This window comes from Rhinoraja longicauda, chromosome 30 (genome assembly GCF_053455715.1).
Source record: "Rhinoraja longicauda isolate Sanriku21f chromosome 30, sRhiLon1.1, whole genome shotgun sequence".
Taxonomy (NCBI): Eukaryota; Metazoa; Chordata; class Chondrichthyes; order Rajiformes; family Arhynchobatidae; genus Rhinoraja; species Rhinoraja longicauda.
This window is the reverse complement of record NC_135982.1, coordinates 21,409,926-21,425,996: the sequence shown is the minus strand read 5'-3', so window position 1 is coordinate 21,425,996 and position 16,071 is coordinate 21,409,926. Positions and strand designations below refer to the sequence as shown.

General features: G+C 49.3%; 1 protein-coding gene across 1 annotated transcript in view; it reads right to left on the bottom strand.

Annotated features, from left to right (window-relative positions):
• The window catches only part of LOC144607922 (1-phosphatidylinositol 4,5-bisphosphate phosphodiesterase eta-2-like), a 182,338-nt gene that overhangs the window by 50,433 nt on the left and 115,834 nt on the right, over positions 1–16,071 (bottom strand). Inside the window, exons 11-13 of the mRNA XM_078425056.1 lie at positions 11,737–11,895; positions 5,854–5,898; positions 613–705 (exon numbers count right to left, since the gene is read on the bottom strand). Coding sequence (XP_078281182.1) covers positions 613–705; positions 5,854–5,898; positions 11,737–11,895 — 297 coding nt within the window. The remainder of the gene's footprint in view (positions 1–612; positions 706–5,853; positions 5,899–11,736; positions 11,896–16,071) is intronic.

Below are 16,071 nucleotides of genomic sequence, written 5' to 3'. Positions count from 1 at the left end.
GGGAGCATGAGCTCAGAATCGCATGCTCTGAAGTTCCGGGAGCAGAATTAGGCCATTCGGCCCATCAGGTCTACTCGCCATTCAATCATGGCTGCCCTATCTTTCCCTCTCAATCCCATTCTCCTGCCTTCTCCCCATAGCCCCTGGCACACGTACTAATCTAGAATCTATCAATCTCTGCCTGAAAAATATTAATTGACTCGGCTTCCACAGCTGTCTGTGGTAACGAATTCCCCCGATTTACCACCATCAGGCACCCTTTGCCTCAGAAAGGAAAACTGTTCCTCCTTCACTGGAGCCGACCCCTGTGGATAACTGCACAGAGATTACATTGGAACTGCATCGTTCATTGCACTGGAGTGGCTCCAGGAGTTGCCCAACCCACAAAGTATTGGAGCGTTCTATCCATACCCGCCACAGATGCTGCCTGACCCGCTGGGTTACTCCAGCACTTTGCTGAAGATTTCAGCATCTGCAGTTCCTGGCGTGACCAGGAGTTGTCCATCAGACCCAGCAGAGAGAAGAAGCTCCACCACGGTGGGGTGGGGGTGGGTGGACTCCCTTGGCCGCCCCTCTCTGTGACGCCCCCATGAAGCAGCCCAGTCCACTCACCTTGCGCTTGGAGAAGCTGCCAATGAAGGAGCGACTGTGCCTCTTGTTGGTCACTGGATCTTCTCCAGAGTCCGTGCCATCGTCGGCTTTACTCTGTTGGCAGAAGAGAGCCGACCGCGTAAACAAAATGGAGGCAGACCAGGAGGATTGACAACAGCAGGGACAATAGGCATTGTTGACAAGGCGAGAGAGTTTTTCCTCTCAGAGGGTGGTGGATGTATGGAGCGAGCTGCCAGAGGAGGGAGGAGGTAGTATAAGATCATGAGGGGTGTAGATTCATAAAGCATTGAAACAGGTCCTTTGGCCCAACTCATCTCTGCCGACCAAATTGCCCCATCTAAGCTCGTCCCATTTGCCTGTGCTTGGCCCATATCCCTCTGATTCCTATTCATGTAGCTGCCCAAATGGCTTTTAAATATTGTTATTGTACCTGCCTTAACTACCTCCTCTGGCAACTTGTTCCATCTACCCACCACCCTTCAGCACAGGTGTATTCTATTCAATGCCATTAGCCCTCAGGAGATGACAGTGACAAGGGCAAGAGGGACACATCTAAAGAGAGGGAACAGCATACGGTTAAAAATAAAGAACCAAAAAGACAGAAAGATGGAAATGGAGACTGGGACAAAAAGAAGGGCAGCAAAAATAGTCCGATACACAAAAGCGTAACTCAAAGGCAGGTTTCACGTGAAAGCCTTGCAGGAATAAAAGGAGAAAGGACAGCGAGAGGAAGAAATTATAATTCAATGCATGGATTGAATCTTTTGAACTGATTGAGTTACAAAGGTAATAAATTACAGCCAATGTCACATCTCATGTTTACAACCTGCATCTATCTCCCTTGCAGACTTTGATCAGTGAGCTCAATAATTGAACAAGTCAAGGCACCTTGGAACCAGAGACTGGCACTGCAGCCGTCCGCAGTGGCAGTGGTGTCACCTGAACCATGCCACCTCATCGCTGGCACCAGCCCAGTGGTGGCTGGTACCTGCTTCCGGCTCCACTCACTGCCGCAGGGGAACGACGGAGCCAGGTGCCTCATTCCAGTGGCATCTCAGAGCCGCCCAAAGTGCCACACTGTCAATGATGCTGTCCCTCCGGGGTTAAGTCCGCGCCCGGGTGGTACGAGAAAGGGACTACGTGCTGCCCACGGGCTCCCTGGGGGATTTCCGTTCCTGCCTTCTCCCCGTACCCCCTGACTCCGCTATCCTTAAGAGCTCTATCTAGCTCTCTCTTGAATGCACTCAGAGAATTGGCCTCCACTGCCTTCTGAGGCAGAGAATTCCACAGATTCACAACTCTCTGACTGAAAAAGTTTTTCCTCATCTCAGTTCTAAATGGCCTACCCCTTATTCTTAAACTGTGGCCCCTTGTTCTGGACTCCCCCAACATTGGGAACATGTTTCCTGCCTCTAACGTGTCCAACCCCTTAATAATCTTATACGTTTCGATAAGATCCCCTCTCATCCTTCTAAATTCCAGTGTATACAAGCCTAGTCGCTCCAGTCTTTCAACATATGACAGTCCCGCCATTCCGGGAATTAACCTAGTAAACCTACGCTGCACGCCCTCAATAAGGATGGTGATATAGTTGTGTAGTAGTTTATTCGGTATTTAAGAATATTTGCTTTACTCTGCATTATGGTGGTGGGTTTGTTTGTATCTTTGTACTGTATCATTTTTGTAAATAGTTAATGACATTTATCTTTGGTTTAAAAAAAGAGAAAACAACGAGATGCGGTCCGAAGGTGCAGTCACTGCATGTGGGCAACGCGACCGTGAAACGGAGCACAGCAAGATCCCAAAAAGAACAACGCGATGGACCATTCCCGGCAGTTAACCACACGGCATGTTCCACGGGTCATTCAGAGTATTACCTGAATGGTGGCCAATTAGGAAAAGGGGAGATGCAACGTGACCTGGGTGTCATGGTGCACCAGTCATTGAAAGCAAGCGTGCAGGTGCAGCAGGCAGTGAAGAAAGCGAATGGTATGTTAGCATTCATAGCAAGAGGATTTGAGTATAGGAGCAGGGAGGTTCTGCTGCAGTTGTACAGGGGCTTGGTGAGGCCGCACCTGGAGTATTGTGTACAGTTTTGGTCTCCTAATCTGAGGAAAGACATTCTAGCCTTAGAGGGTGTACAGAGAAGGTTCACCAGATTGATCCCTGGAATGGCAGGACTTTCATATGAAGAAAGACTGGATAGACTAGGCTTATACTCACTGGAATTTAGAAGACTGAGGGGGGATCTTATAGAAACATATAAAATTCTTAAGGGGTTGGAGAGGCTAGATGCGGGAAGATTGTTCCCGATGTTGGGGAAGTCCAGAACCAGGGGTCACAGCTTAAGGATAAGGGGGAAGTCTTTTAGGACTGAGATGAGAAAACATTTCTTCACACACAGAGTGGTGAGTCTGTGGAATTCTCTGTCACAGAAGGTCAAGTCAAGTCAATTTTATTTGTATAGTAGTTGAGGCCAGTTCATTGGCTATATTTAAGAGGGAGTTAGATGTGGCCCTTGTGGCTAAAGGGATCAGGGGGTATGGAGAGAAGGCAGGTACAGGTTACTGAGCTGGATGATCAGCCATGATCATATTGAATGGCGGTGCAGGCTTGAAGGGCCGAATGGCCTACTCCTGCACCTATTTTCTATGTTTCTATGTTTCTATGTTCAGTGCACAAAGCTGCAGAGAAGATACTTTCATCAGTAAGGGGGCAGAATTATGAGCTATTTACCAATAAAAGCAATGCAGAATGGACATGTCTTTGGAGTGCTTGAGCACAGCATGTCTTTTGCGTCATGTGAGAGGAACCAGGTGAGAGGGAGGGTGAAGGAGTGAGAAGAACCAACACTACCTCCTAGATACCGGCGAGACCAAGCGCAGACTCGGCGATCGTTTCGCTGAACATCGGCGCTCAGTCTGCCTGGGCCTACGCGATCTCCCGGTTGCTAAACACTTCAATTCCCCCTCCCATTCTGCCCTTTCTGTCCTGGGCCTCCTCCACTGTCAGAGTGAGGCTCAATGCAAATTGGAGGAACAACACCCCATATTTCACTTGGGCAACTTACAACCCAGCGGTATGAATATTAATTTCTCTAACTTCAAGCAACCATTGCTTTCCCTCTCTCTCTCTCTCTCTCTCTCTCTCTCTCTCTCTCTCTCTCTCTCTCTCTCTCCATTCCTCCCCACCCAAGTTCTCCAACTAGTTTCACTGTCCTTCTGATTATATTTTACTGTTTGTATACCTCCTTGTCACCTTCCCCTCAGCCAACAATGAACCATTCTACATTTCCTTAACAGCATCTACTTTGATATGTCATTTTCACACCTTTCCCTTCCATGTCTCTAGACTCCAGCACCCGTGACTCTCAGTCTGAAGAAGCTTCTCGACCTAAAACGTCACCCATTCCTTCTCTCCAGAGATGCTGCCTGCCCTGCTGAGTTACTCCAGCATTTTGTGTCCACCACAGTACAGATGGGCCGAATGCTCGCTCTGTGCTTTACACTCCTCAAATGCTTCTGCTCGACCCTGTCGTACTGCTGCTGCTGCTGTTGTTGCTGAGGTCGGAGCCATGTACCGGAGGAGTAGCCAACACCAGTCTCCTCGCTGTCTCTATCTCCCCCCACCCCCCTCCCCCCCCTCCCAACCACCAGTCTCCAGGGCTCAGTGTCGTGCAGTTAACACCATCCATTATACCCTGCAGACTGTCTCCGAGGAGCCCAGTGGCCAGGCGCTGTGCCTGGACTTAGAGGCACATCACAGTTTATTATTACTCTCCATCAGCCCTGCTCAATAGCAGGCAGGTTTATTTATAGGTTTCATTTGACACTGTAAGGATGTGAGGAGCCGTGGTGACAATCCTTCCTCACCCGTCCGCAGAGGGCAGCAATCCAACCGTGTCACAGGTTCTAATTCCACTCGAGGGGTTTGGGTACAAAATACCTCGGCACACCTGTCAATAAACTACACTCAAACTCATACGGGCAGGATTTACCAGTGTGGTGCCCAGAACGGGCTCTCTGGAAATCAGAGGAATATTTCCACTTCTGGGAGGTTCGAAAACCCAAGTCGTACTAATTTACTCACTTGGAGATGTCGAAGAACATCTTTGTGAAACATTCTGCCTCAGGGCAGAAGCAGAGAGGAAATGAGATGAGGTTTCCACACAGCTCACCTCAGCCCTGGTTCCTGTACACCCTTTAAACTTATTGGGGGGGGGGGGGGGGGTCAATGGAAATTTATGATAACACTGTGTGACATCTAAAAGAATTGAATTAAAAATGTGTTAGAGTCATAGAGAGTCACAGAGTGGAAACAGGGCCTTCGTTCCAACTTGCCCACACCAACCAACGTGTCCCATCTACACTAGTCCCACTTGCCTGCGTTTGGCCCTTATCCCTCTAAAACTGTCCTATCCATGTACTTGTCTAATTGCTTCTTAAATGTTGCAATAGCCCCCTGCCACAAATACCTCCATGGTAGCTCGCTCCATACATCTACCACCCTTTATGCGAAAAAGCTACCCCTCAAATTCCTATAAAATCTTTCCCCCTTCACCTTAAACCTATGCCCCTCTGGTTCTCGATTCCCCTTCTCTGGGCAAGAGACTTTGTGCGTCTACCCGATCTATTCCTCTCATGATTTTATACACCTCGATACAATCACCACTTATTCTCTTGCGCTCCAGGGAATAGTTGTGGTATTAATTGGAATAACATCCAATATTCTGGAAAAGCTGCCAGACTCGTATCAACAAGCCCCCCGGCATTCCAGATTACTGACATTTCTGTAAGATGCAAAAGGTTCACCTTTTGAAAAAGCTGAGAGGAGGTGTATGGAGAGGAGACTGGAGTGGTCTAAAAATACCAGCAAACTAGGGGTGCCAATGGCTGTTTCCTTGGCTTTACATTCCATGTACAGGCACCTTGCATTTTACGTGTTTGATTTGCACATTTTTAGAATAATGCGTCTCATGCGATAATGCAATAATTGGCTAATTATTGTCTAATTAGTTTAATTTACGCTCTCCTTTTTTGGAATAATGTGCCCAAATTTACGCCTGGCACCAAATATATTTGTCATATATTTGACTTAGCGCTTTCTGAATTAGGCGCTGCTTTTCAAACAGGTAAACCCCGCATAAAATGTGAGTTGCCTGTAATCCTGGTCATCTCAGCCCTGGCACATATCCACGTGCCCACCAGTCGGTGAAGACAGCAGCGAAAGGAATCGACCTACCGTTGACTTCTCGGTCGTGGGCACAGCGCTGGAGCTCCGTTTCTGCTGTTGGGGAACAAGGAAAGATCCCCTGAGGAGTGGTAAGGGTGCAGTGGATGGCGGCTTACTTAATAATCAATAGGTTTAGTTCACTTCAGTTCAGTTTAGAGATACAGCGCGGAAACAGGCCCTTCGGCCCACCGAGTCCGTGCCGACCGGCGATCACCCGTACACGAACACTACCCTTCGCACACTGGGGACAAGTTATAATGACACCCAGCCAATTAGCCTACAAAGCTGTGCGTCTTTGGAGTGTGGGAGGAAACCTGAGATCCCGGAGAAAACCCACGCAGGTCACGGGGAGAACGTTCCAAACTCCGGAATGGCAGCACCCGTAGTCAGGATCGGACCCGGGTGTCTAGCGCTGGAAGGCAGCAACTCTACTGCTGCGCCACTGTGCTGTCTTAGCTAGTCAAAGGCAGGAAAGGATATGGGGGCAAGGCAGGTGGATGGAGTGCAGAGACGAAATAAGTGGAACCCTGCGATGGGCTGAGTGATCTCCTCCTGTAATGTTGACTGTGCTTAATAACTAAGTGATGAGCCTAACACGTCACACGCTGGGCGGCATGGTGAGTATGAGAGTGTGTGGCAGCAAACGATACGAAGGGGGACCCGACTAGGGAGGTGCTGAGAACGGAGGAGAGACTGGGCTGGGGACCATCGGGGGGGGAGGGGGGGCGCCGAGAATGAAGGGAGGACCCAGCGGGAGGCCGCCTGCTGCCACGTACGGTGGCACAAGGAAGGTAGGACTTCTCGGTGAACTATTGTAACGTTGTCGGCGCCAAAGCGTGGCGACGCTTGTCCACTGCCGAGGTGAGGTCTGCTGCTTGGTCTTATGATAAAGCATCATTGGATCATTGAGATGGAGTTCATTCCTCTTGGTCGGTGCAGGGCTTTAGAAAGACCAAGATATCAGCATATCCAACTGTACTGGCCTTCCACGACTGTGTTCCTGCATTCGACACCAACACCATTGTCAAGTTTGCAGACGACACAACGGTGATCGGGCTGATCACCAACGGGGATGAAACAAACTATAGAGTGGAGGTGCAGAACCTGGCGGACTGGTGCTCGGATAACAACCTGTCCCTAAATACCACCAAGACCAAGGAGCTGATCATCAACTTCCGTAGGTCACATAACGGGGAATATGCCCCGATCTCTATCAACGGGGACAGTGTGGAGAGAGTGTCCAGCTTCAAGTTTCTGGGCACTCACATTTCGGAGGACCTAACATGGTCCAATAACACTGCTGCGCTGGTCAAGAAGGCACAACAACGACTGTTCTACCTAAGAACACTGAAAAAGTCTGGTCTACCCCAACAGCTGCTGACGACCTTCTACCGCTGCACCATAGAGAGCATCCTAACGCATGGCATCCCTGTGTGGTACCTCAGCTGCACGGAGGCAGAAAGGAAAGCTCTACAGCGGGTAGTCCATAGAGCTCAGAGGGCCATCGGAACACAGCTACCAGACTTGGAGGGCATCTACAACACACGATGCCTCAGAAAAGCCACCAGCATCCACAAAGACTCTTCACACCCCTGCAACAGTCTGTTCGAACTCCTTCCATCGGGCAGATGATACAAGGCCTTCTACGCCCGCACCTCCAGACTCAGGAACAGCTTCATCCCCAGGGCCATAGCTGCTATGAACCGGTCCTGCTGAGCCGGATGGTCACAACGCATAGATCAACTTGCACTTTACCCTGTCTAAAACTGTTACAATTGTTTCGTTGGGTTGCTGTTGTCTAAATTACTTAAATTATTGCATCGTATGGGAGGTGCATTCCCAATCTCGTTGTACCCCTGGGTACAATGACAATAAAGATATATTGTATTGTATTGTATTGTATGTGGACACGTGGTCTGTGGGGATGGTGGAGGCAGAAACAGCACATTTAAAATGTCATATATATGTGGTGTGACCTTCGTGCAAGATTGGAATCTTGGTGGGGTCAACTTCAATCAGAATGATTTACGTTTCCATTTAGGTTTATTACTGTCACGTGAACTGTGGAATTGTGAAAAACTTTGTTGTGCATGCTATCCAATCAGATCAGATACCACGATACATAAGTACAATCAATCTCAACTCCAAAGAACACTAGGTGGAGCAAAGGGGAAGATACAGAGTGCAGAATATAGTTCTCAGCATTGTAGTGCACCGAGTCCATAAACAAAGTCCAATATCCACAATGGGGTAGTGATGAATTGGACAGTACCCTCGTTTATGGAAGTACTGTTCAGAAGCCTGATAACAGTGGAAGAAGCTCTTCCTGAGTCTGGTGGTGTGCACTTTCAAACTTCTGTACTTTCTGCCCGCGGGAAGCAGGGAGAAGATGGATTGACTGGGGCGGACAATACAATAGACAATAGACAATAGGTGCAGGAGGAGGCCATTCGGCCCTTCGAGACAGCACCGCCATTCAATGTGATCATGGCTGATCATTCTCAATCAGTACCCCGTTCCTGCCTTTTCCCCATACCCCCTGACTCCGCTATCCTTAAGAGCTCTATCTAGCTCTCTCTTGAATGCATTCAGAGAATTGGCCTCCACTGCCTTCTGAGGCAGAGAATTCCACAGATTCACAACTCTCTGACTGAAAAAGCTACTCAGTTTTTCCTCATCTCAGTTCTAAATGGCCTACCCCTTATTCTTAAACTGTGGCCCCTTGTTCTGGACTCCCCCGACATTGGGAACATGTTTCCTGCCTCTAACGTGTCCAACCCCTTAATAATCTTATACGTTTCGATTAAACATTGTGGCCAGACCTTCCGACCCCAAGGTCGTTCTGAAGCAACGATTACTCTCAGCTGCCAGCAAAACTCAGGATATGTTCATAAGTTCGTACGTCATGGGAACAGAATTAGGCCATTCAGCCCATCGAGTCTACTCTGCCATTCAATCATGGTTGATCTATCTTTCCCTCTCAACCCCATTCTCCTGCCTTCTCCCCGTTACCTTTGACACCCTTACCAATCAAGAATATGTCAAACTCTGCTTTCAAAATACCCAATGACTTGGCCTCCACCGCCGTCTGTGGCAATGAATTCCACAGATTCACCACCCTCTGACGAAAGAAATTCTTCCTCACCTCCTTTCTAAAGGTACGTCCTTTTATTCTGAAGATGTCGTTGAAACATTGAAAGCAAAGATTCTTTTTTTAAATCTTGAAATAATTTTATCGGTAAGAACAATATCAGCAGGAGGTTGTGGGGGAGAATGTCCAGAAATACGTCGAGTTGAGTTGGCACCCACTCTCCCTGTACATTGTCCGCACCAAGCTCCCAGCACCATGCGAGGACCATAGAACGTGCTGAAACTGCAATCCAAACCTTCCCAGCCAAGTGTGTTGAGGTTAATTACATTGAACATGAAGCTAATCATGGGGGAATAAGGTGCTTTGCGCCAAAAACTCATTTCAGTTTGAATAGAATATATTGTTTGAATTGTAATTGAAAATCTTATCCTTTCAATTATAGCTCCATAATTCATGTAACTGCTGTGCTCCACTTCCTGCATTGCCCTGCAGTTACGGCGGACTACCTAACTCAAGGAAGACACTCGGACTATCTTTGATCGGACCTTACTGGAGTTTATCTTGCACTAAACGTTATTGACGTTATTCCCTTTATTGTGTATCTGTGCACTGCGGAAGGCTCGATTGTAATCACGTATTGTCTTTCCGCAGACTGGTTAGCACGCAACAAAAGCTTTTCACTGTACCTCGGTACACGTGACAGGAAACTAAACTCAAACTCATAAAGAACAGGAGCTGGAGTAAGATACATGGACGCTGCACACCGACTATTCCTCGCAGGCTTGAGGGACAGAATGGCTTCCTCCTTATCTCGGTGCTTGGGATCGAGGAGCTTAACCAGAATGGTACAGGAGGCAGGAGGCTCTGGGCCTTCTGTGCCCATGTCTTCACTGGAACTCTCTTTTCATATGAAAAGGAAATAAAAATATTTCGGTAAACGAAGAATCAGAGTTGCCAGGAAACGAGGCGTTTGATATAAATCTAGCAGATCTAGGGATTTGATCGGAGGTGTGTGGGCTGTTTCACATTGTTGGGCAGCAAGTGTGGCCCCGTCCCTTTAGGGTGGCGACTGCAGTCCCAATCTCCTGGGGCTGGCAGCGGGTAAAGGTCAGTGCCTGGCGCTCTCTTTGAGGAAGTTTCGCATCTCCTAACTAAGTGTTGCCATCTGGAGCGTGCCTGCCAACGTGCGCAGCTCGACTGTGACAGATGGAAAGATTATCAAAACATTAAACGTAAGTGAGTCTTGTCGGGTGGGAACAATGTTGGCCTAATGTTCCAAGACTTAATGTTCCAGTCCGCGTTACCGGTGGGAATCTCACAATGAATGAATTGCATTTTGATGGCGTCTTTCATGACCTCAGGATGCCACCCATCCCAAAGCACCTTACAGCCAGCAATATTTTTGTTTAAGTGCAATTATTTTTAGCATGCTTGCCTTCCTCGGTCAATAGACAATAGACAATAGACAATAGGTGCAGGAGTAGGCCATTCAGCCCTTCGAGCCATTCAATGCGATCATGGCTGATCACTCTCAATCAGTACCCCGTTCCTGCCTTCTCCCCATACCCCCTCACTCCGCTATCCTTAAGAGCTCTATCCAGCTCCCTCTTGAAAGCATCCAACGAACTGGCCTCCACTGCCTTCTGAGGCAGAGAATTCCACACCTTCACCACCCTCTGACTGAAAAAGTTCTTCCTCATCTCCGTTCTAAATGGCCTACCCCTTATTCTCAAACTGTGGCCCCTTGTTCGGTCAATGTACTGAGTGCTGAGGTTGGGGCATCATGTTACAGTGGTACAAGACGTTGGTAAGGCCACATTTAGAGCACTGTCCAGCTCCTGTTGCCCTTCTCCAGGAAGGATGTTATTAAACTGGGAAAGGCGTGGAACCATTTTACTGAGTCTGGAGGTTAGAGTTGTAAAGAGAGGCTGGATAGGCTTGGTCTCTTTTTCCTCGGAACAAGGAAGCTGAGGAGAGACCCTATAACATCATGAAGGGCATAGATAAGGTGAACAGCCACAGTCTCTTCACCAGGGTAGGGGGGTCGAAAACTAGTCAGAGAGTCATGCAGCATGGAAACAGTCTCTTCGAATGGGGGGAAGGAACTGAGGGGGAGGGAACTGAGGGGGTAGGGGGCTGAGAAAGCAAGCTGAGGGGGCAGGAAGTTGAGGGAGCAGACAATTAACAAAGCACAGTGTGCTGCAGGAACTCAGTGGGTCAAGCAGCACCTGTGGAGGCAGACGGTGTAAGCGGGTCGAGGTTGATGGTGGAGGCCCTGCAGCAGCCTGGGGCTTGCCTGGATCGGGAGCCGCTCCCGCACATCAAGTACCTGGACCAGACTTTGGACTTTTGTAAATGGCGCCACAATATGGCGACTTGTGCATGTGTGAGAGACGCAAAAAAAAATGTCACCACGCAGTGCCAACCAGCAAGCACCCGTACGCTAACACTATCCCGACACATTAGGGACAATTAACAATTCTTAGCGAAGCTAATTGATCTACAAACCTGTACGCCTTTGGAGTGTGGGAGGAAACCGGAGCACCCGGAGAAAACACAAGTAGGCCACGGGGAGAACGTACAAACTCCGTACAGACAACACCCATGGTCAGGATTGAATCTGGGTCTCTGGCATTGTAAGGCAGCAACTCTACCGCTGTGCCACTGTGCCACCTGCTGCCCGCTTTTGTCCAACACCTTTGCTGCCGTTCAGACCATCAGACCGACGGTGTGGTTCCCCCGTGTGGGGGCTGGAGTTCAGGGGCAAGGCCGTGAACCGTTGGCAAGGCCGGGGAACGTACCTTCTTTGCGTCTGACTTCTGACACACTTTGGCCGTCTGAGGGATGGCGTTCACAGTGAAGCTGTCGGGATCTTCCCGGTCTCGGATTTTCGATTCCTTCAGCAGCGAGTCCAGCTTCTTTTTCGCCACGCTCTCCACCTGCTTCCGGTTGGCCGTGGCCTGTCCAAGGAGAGACGAGGGCAGAATCGTTAACTGCCAGCCTCGCCGCGGGAGTGGGAGACAATAAAATGGAGAGAGGAGCGGTGGGTGGGGAGGGGAGAAATGGAGGGAGTGGAATCACTGCTACTCAGGTGGGACTCTGATAACATCCCACAACTGATCTCTACATGGAATGGCATGGGCATGCAGTGTTCAGTAGGTCACAAGTGATGGGAGCAGAATTAGGCCATTCGGCCCATCAACTCTACCCCGACATTCAATCATGGGTGATCTATCTCTCCCTCCCAACCAACCCCATTCTCCTGCCTTGTCCCCATGACCCCTCATTGAAGGCAGACACAAAATGCTGGAGTAACTCCGCGGGATAGGCAGAATGACCCACTGAGTTACTCCAGCATTTTGTGTCCATTTTCGGTGCCAACCTGCATCTGCAGTTCCTTCTCATTGAAGTCTGTGTTGTGAAGTCTGTGCAGAGACGAATGTTTTCAGCGATCATGCAACTCTCTGTATAACTAACAGGATCTCCCCACCTGCGTCACCCAGACCCTCACAGGCCCAGTGCAGGAGCCTCCACCCAGGACACAGGAGACCCAGCCACAGATGGCGTATTTCCTCAGCTCCAACACGGGAGCTTTGAACAGGAAAGCTAACTCCATCTTCTTGGTCTTTCCACAGGGACCAGCTAACTTGACGAGCGAATTTCAGAGCTGAGTGTGTGTCAGAGAGGCGTGGGGATTGAAAGTCCCATTCTGCAACTCGCACTGTTTGAACTGTTTCCGCCCATTGGAAATCTTCCCTTACCCCACCAAACAAATCTCGCAATATTGCGCTCATAAATGGTAAAGGGCATTTGTGCCACCAGAGAGCCAGCAAAGACCACTAATGGCAATACCTCTCCGTGGCTTTAATGTATGTAGATTCCTACAACCCAGGAGGAGGCCATTCGGTCCATCATCCCTAGACTGGCTGTGTGAGAGAGTTATAGACAATAGACAATAGGTGCAGGAGTAGGCCATTCGGCCCTTCGAGCCAGCACCACCATTCAATGCGATCATGCTGATCATTCTCAATCAGTACCCCGTTCCTGCCTTCTCCCCATACCCCCTGACGCCGCTATCCTTAAGAGCTCTATCTAGCTCTCTCTTGAATGCATTCGGAGAATTGGCCTCCACTGCTTCTGAGGCAGTGAATTCCACAGATTTACAACTCTCTGACTGAAAAAGTTTTTCCTCATCTCCGTTCTAAATGACCTACCCCTTATTCTTTAACTGTGGCCCCTGGTTCTGGACTCCCCCAACATTGGGAACATGTTTCCTGCCTCTAACGTGTCTAACCCCTTAATAATCTTATACGTTTCGATAAGATCCCCTCCCATCCTTCTAAATTCCAGTGTATACAAGCCTCGCCGCTCCAGTCTTTCAACATACGACAGTCCCGCCATTCCGGGAATTAGCCTCGTAAACCTACGCTGCACGCCCTCAATAACAAGAATATCCTTCCTCAAATTTGGGGACCAAAACTGCAAGTTATCTAATTACTCCCAGCTCCGACACTTCCTGCAAAACGGTGGAATATTCCTCTTTTATCCAACTTTTCTTTGAAGGTCGAACCTATTTCAGTGGGTGCGTTCCGGATTGCACCAACGTGTGCGTGTGTGTCGTTTCAGCTTGTGACAAGGTACCGTGTGACGGCCCCTACTCCCCTCGCTTCCGTCCCCTTGCCTCTGCCAACTGGGCATCCGCCCCCCTTTACCGCAGCCCTATGGGAACGGGAGACTGCAGCTGAGCTCGGGTTGGGAGCCTGACATTGCCCTGGGCTAGAGATGGTCGCGGCAGCAGGTGACAACGTTCACATCCGTCACCATTCCCGTGATCCAGCCGACATTGACCCTGCTTGAAAGTTGGGCTGGGATTGCTATTTTTAGATCTTTACATCGATGTGGCAGGATTATTGTTCTCTCCTGATACCATCACAGGAACATTTAGCATTTCAGCAAGGGCAACAATGTCAAGTAGTTCTTTGCAGAAAGTAAACCCAACAGGTAACGGCTGGCGGCACGAAGCTCTCCTGCCGTTCTCTGGTTGCCTTCTCCATTTACCCCTCTTTTCGTGTCAGCTAGCGGTTCCAGACCCACAAGGTAGACACAAAATGCTGGAGTAACTCAGCGGGTCAGGCAGCATCTCGGGAGAGAAGGAATGGGTGACGTTTCGGGTCGAGACTGAAAGAAGGGTCTCGCCCATTCCATCTCTCTCGAGATGCTCCCTGACCCTCCGAGTTACTCCAGCATTTTGTGTCTACCTTCGATTTTAATCAGCATCTGCAGTTTATTTCCTCCTCCAGACCTACTAGGACGGCTTCCTCTGCAAACCTGTCCGCACACTCCTTGTTTACAGTGGCCCTGCTCCTATCCAAAGCTATTGGCCTCGCTTGTGGTTGGAGTCACACCCAACACAAAGCAAGGTGGCTCTGTCACTGGAAGTCAGTCAGTCATTCCATCCCCTCTCTGTCACTGCCCAAGTTCCTCAGGTGACACGTTAGTGTTGCACCAGTTGTTTAACACGGCATTTCTAAACCGACCGGCAGTGCACAATTCAAATAATTCAAACAAGACTCGGCCAGTGAGACTGTAGAGTGATACAGCGTGGAAACAGGCCCCTCGGCCCAACTTGCCCACACCGGCCAACATGACCCATCTACGCCAGTTTGGCCCATACCCCTCCAAACCCGACCTATCCATGCACCTGTCTAAATGTTTCTTAAAACATTGCGATTGCACCTGCCTCAACTACCTCCTCCGGCAGCTCGTTCCAGTAATGGATGGTTCAGGTGGTAGGTTGACTCGGATCAGAGAGTGTGCATGAAAATGAGATGATTTTTAACACGGTGTGGGATTTCCGCATGAAAGTGGTCATGTCTCTCTGAAGGACGGACGCTGCAGTCAGTGAATGAGGGCATTCAGCACAACAACGTCACAGTGGGTGGTGGAGCAGCATGTTCATCACTGGGAGCACTGAGGTGACCGAGGAGAGCAACCCAGGCTGCCACCCACCCATTCCAAACCTCCACTACATAAGCCCACAGGTCAGCAGCAGAGAGAGAGATCAGATCTTTCATTGCATGTTCAGTCGGAGCTAAATACTCTGTGATGGTAGGAGTGCTCACAGCCTCCAACTCTTCAGGCCTTCTCTGCCATTCACTTCACTTCAGTTTAGTTTAGAGATACAGCGTGGAAACAGGCCCTTCGGCCCAGCGATCCTCGCACACTAACACTATCCGACACGCACTAGGGACAATTAACATTTACACCAAGCCAATTAGCCTACAAACCTGCACGTCTTTGGGGTGTGGGAGGAAAGCGGAGCTTTGTGAAGCCTGGGGTTTGATGGAGGCTGTGTGACTGAAATCACTCTGCTCACTGGTACACTGCAAACATTGTAATGCAGTTGGACGTTTGGATTTTCCCCTGTCATCCACAGCCTTGAGAGGGGAGAGCACTTTGGATTTCTCTGACCTGTTGGGTGCAAAGTTGCTTCCTGGTTTTTAACTGAACGATCACACTAGCTGGAATAGTTTAGTTTAGTTTAGTTTAGAGATACAGTGCGGAAATAGGCCCATTGGCCCACCGAGTCCGCGCTGACCAGTGATTCCCATACACTAACACTATCCTACACACACGAGGGACAATTTACAATTTTACCAAGCCAATTAACCTACAAACCTGTACGTCTTTGGAGCGTGGGAGGAAACTGGAGCATCCGGAGAAAACCCACGCAGGTCACGGAGAAAACGTGCAAACTCCGTACAGACAGCACCCGTAGTCAGGATTGAACCCGGGTCTCTGGCGCTCTAAGGCAGCAACTCTACCGCTGCGCCAACGTGCCACGCTAATGATGGCATTGATGGCAAATGACACAATTCACACATTAGATGTCTCCACTGAGAATCTTCCCATCCATCCAGCCCAGGCTTCCCAGAGTTCTTAGTCAGACCAGAATTTGCTCCGTTTCACTGGAGTGTATGAGATATTTGCCCATCCCCTGTGATTGCCCTGCCATCGCGGGCAATCAAAGATTCGTTTCCAGAGCACAGTCATGACCAAAGCTAGATGATCAAATTGGTCAGACAATTAAGAATGCTGTGCGTGTGCTAAATTTTTTGGAATATGTTTCCAAATGG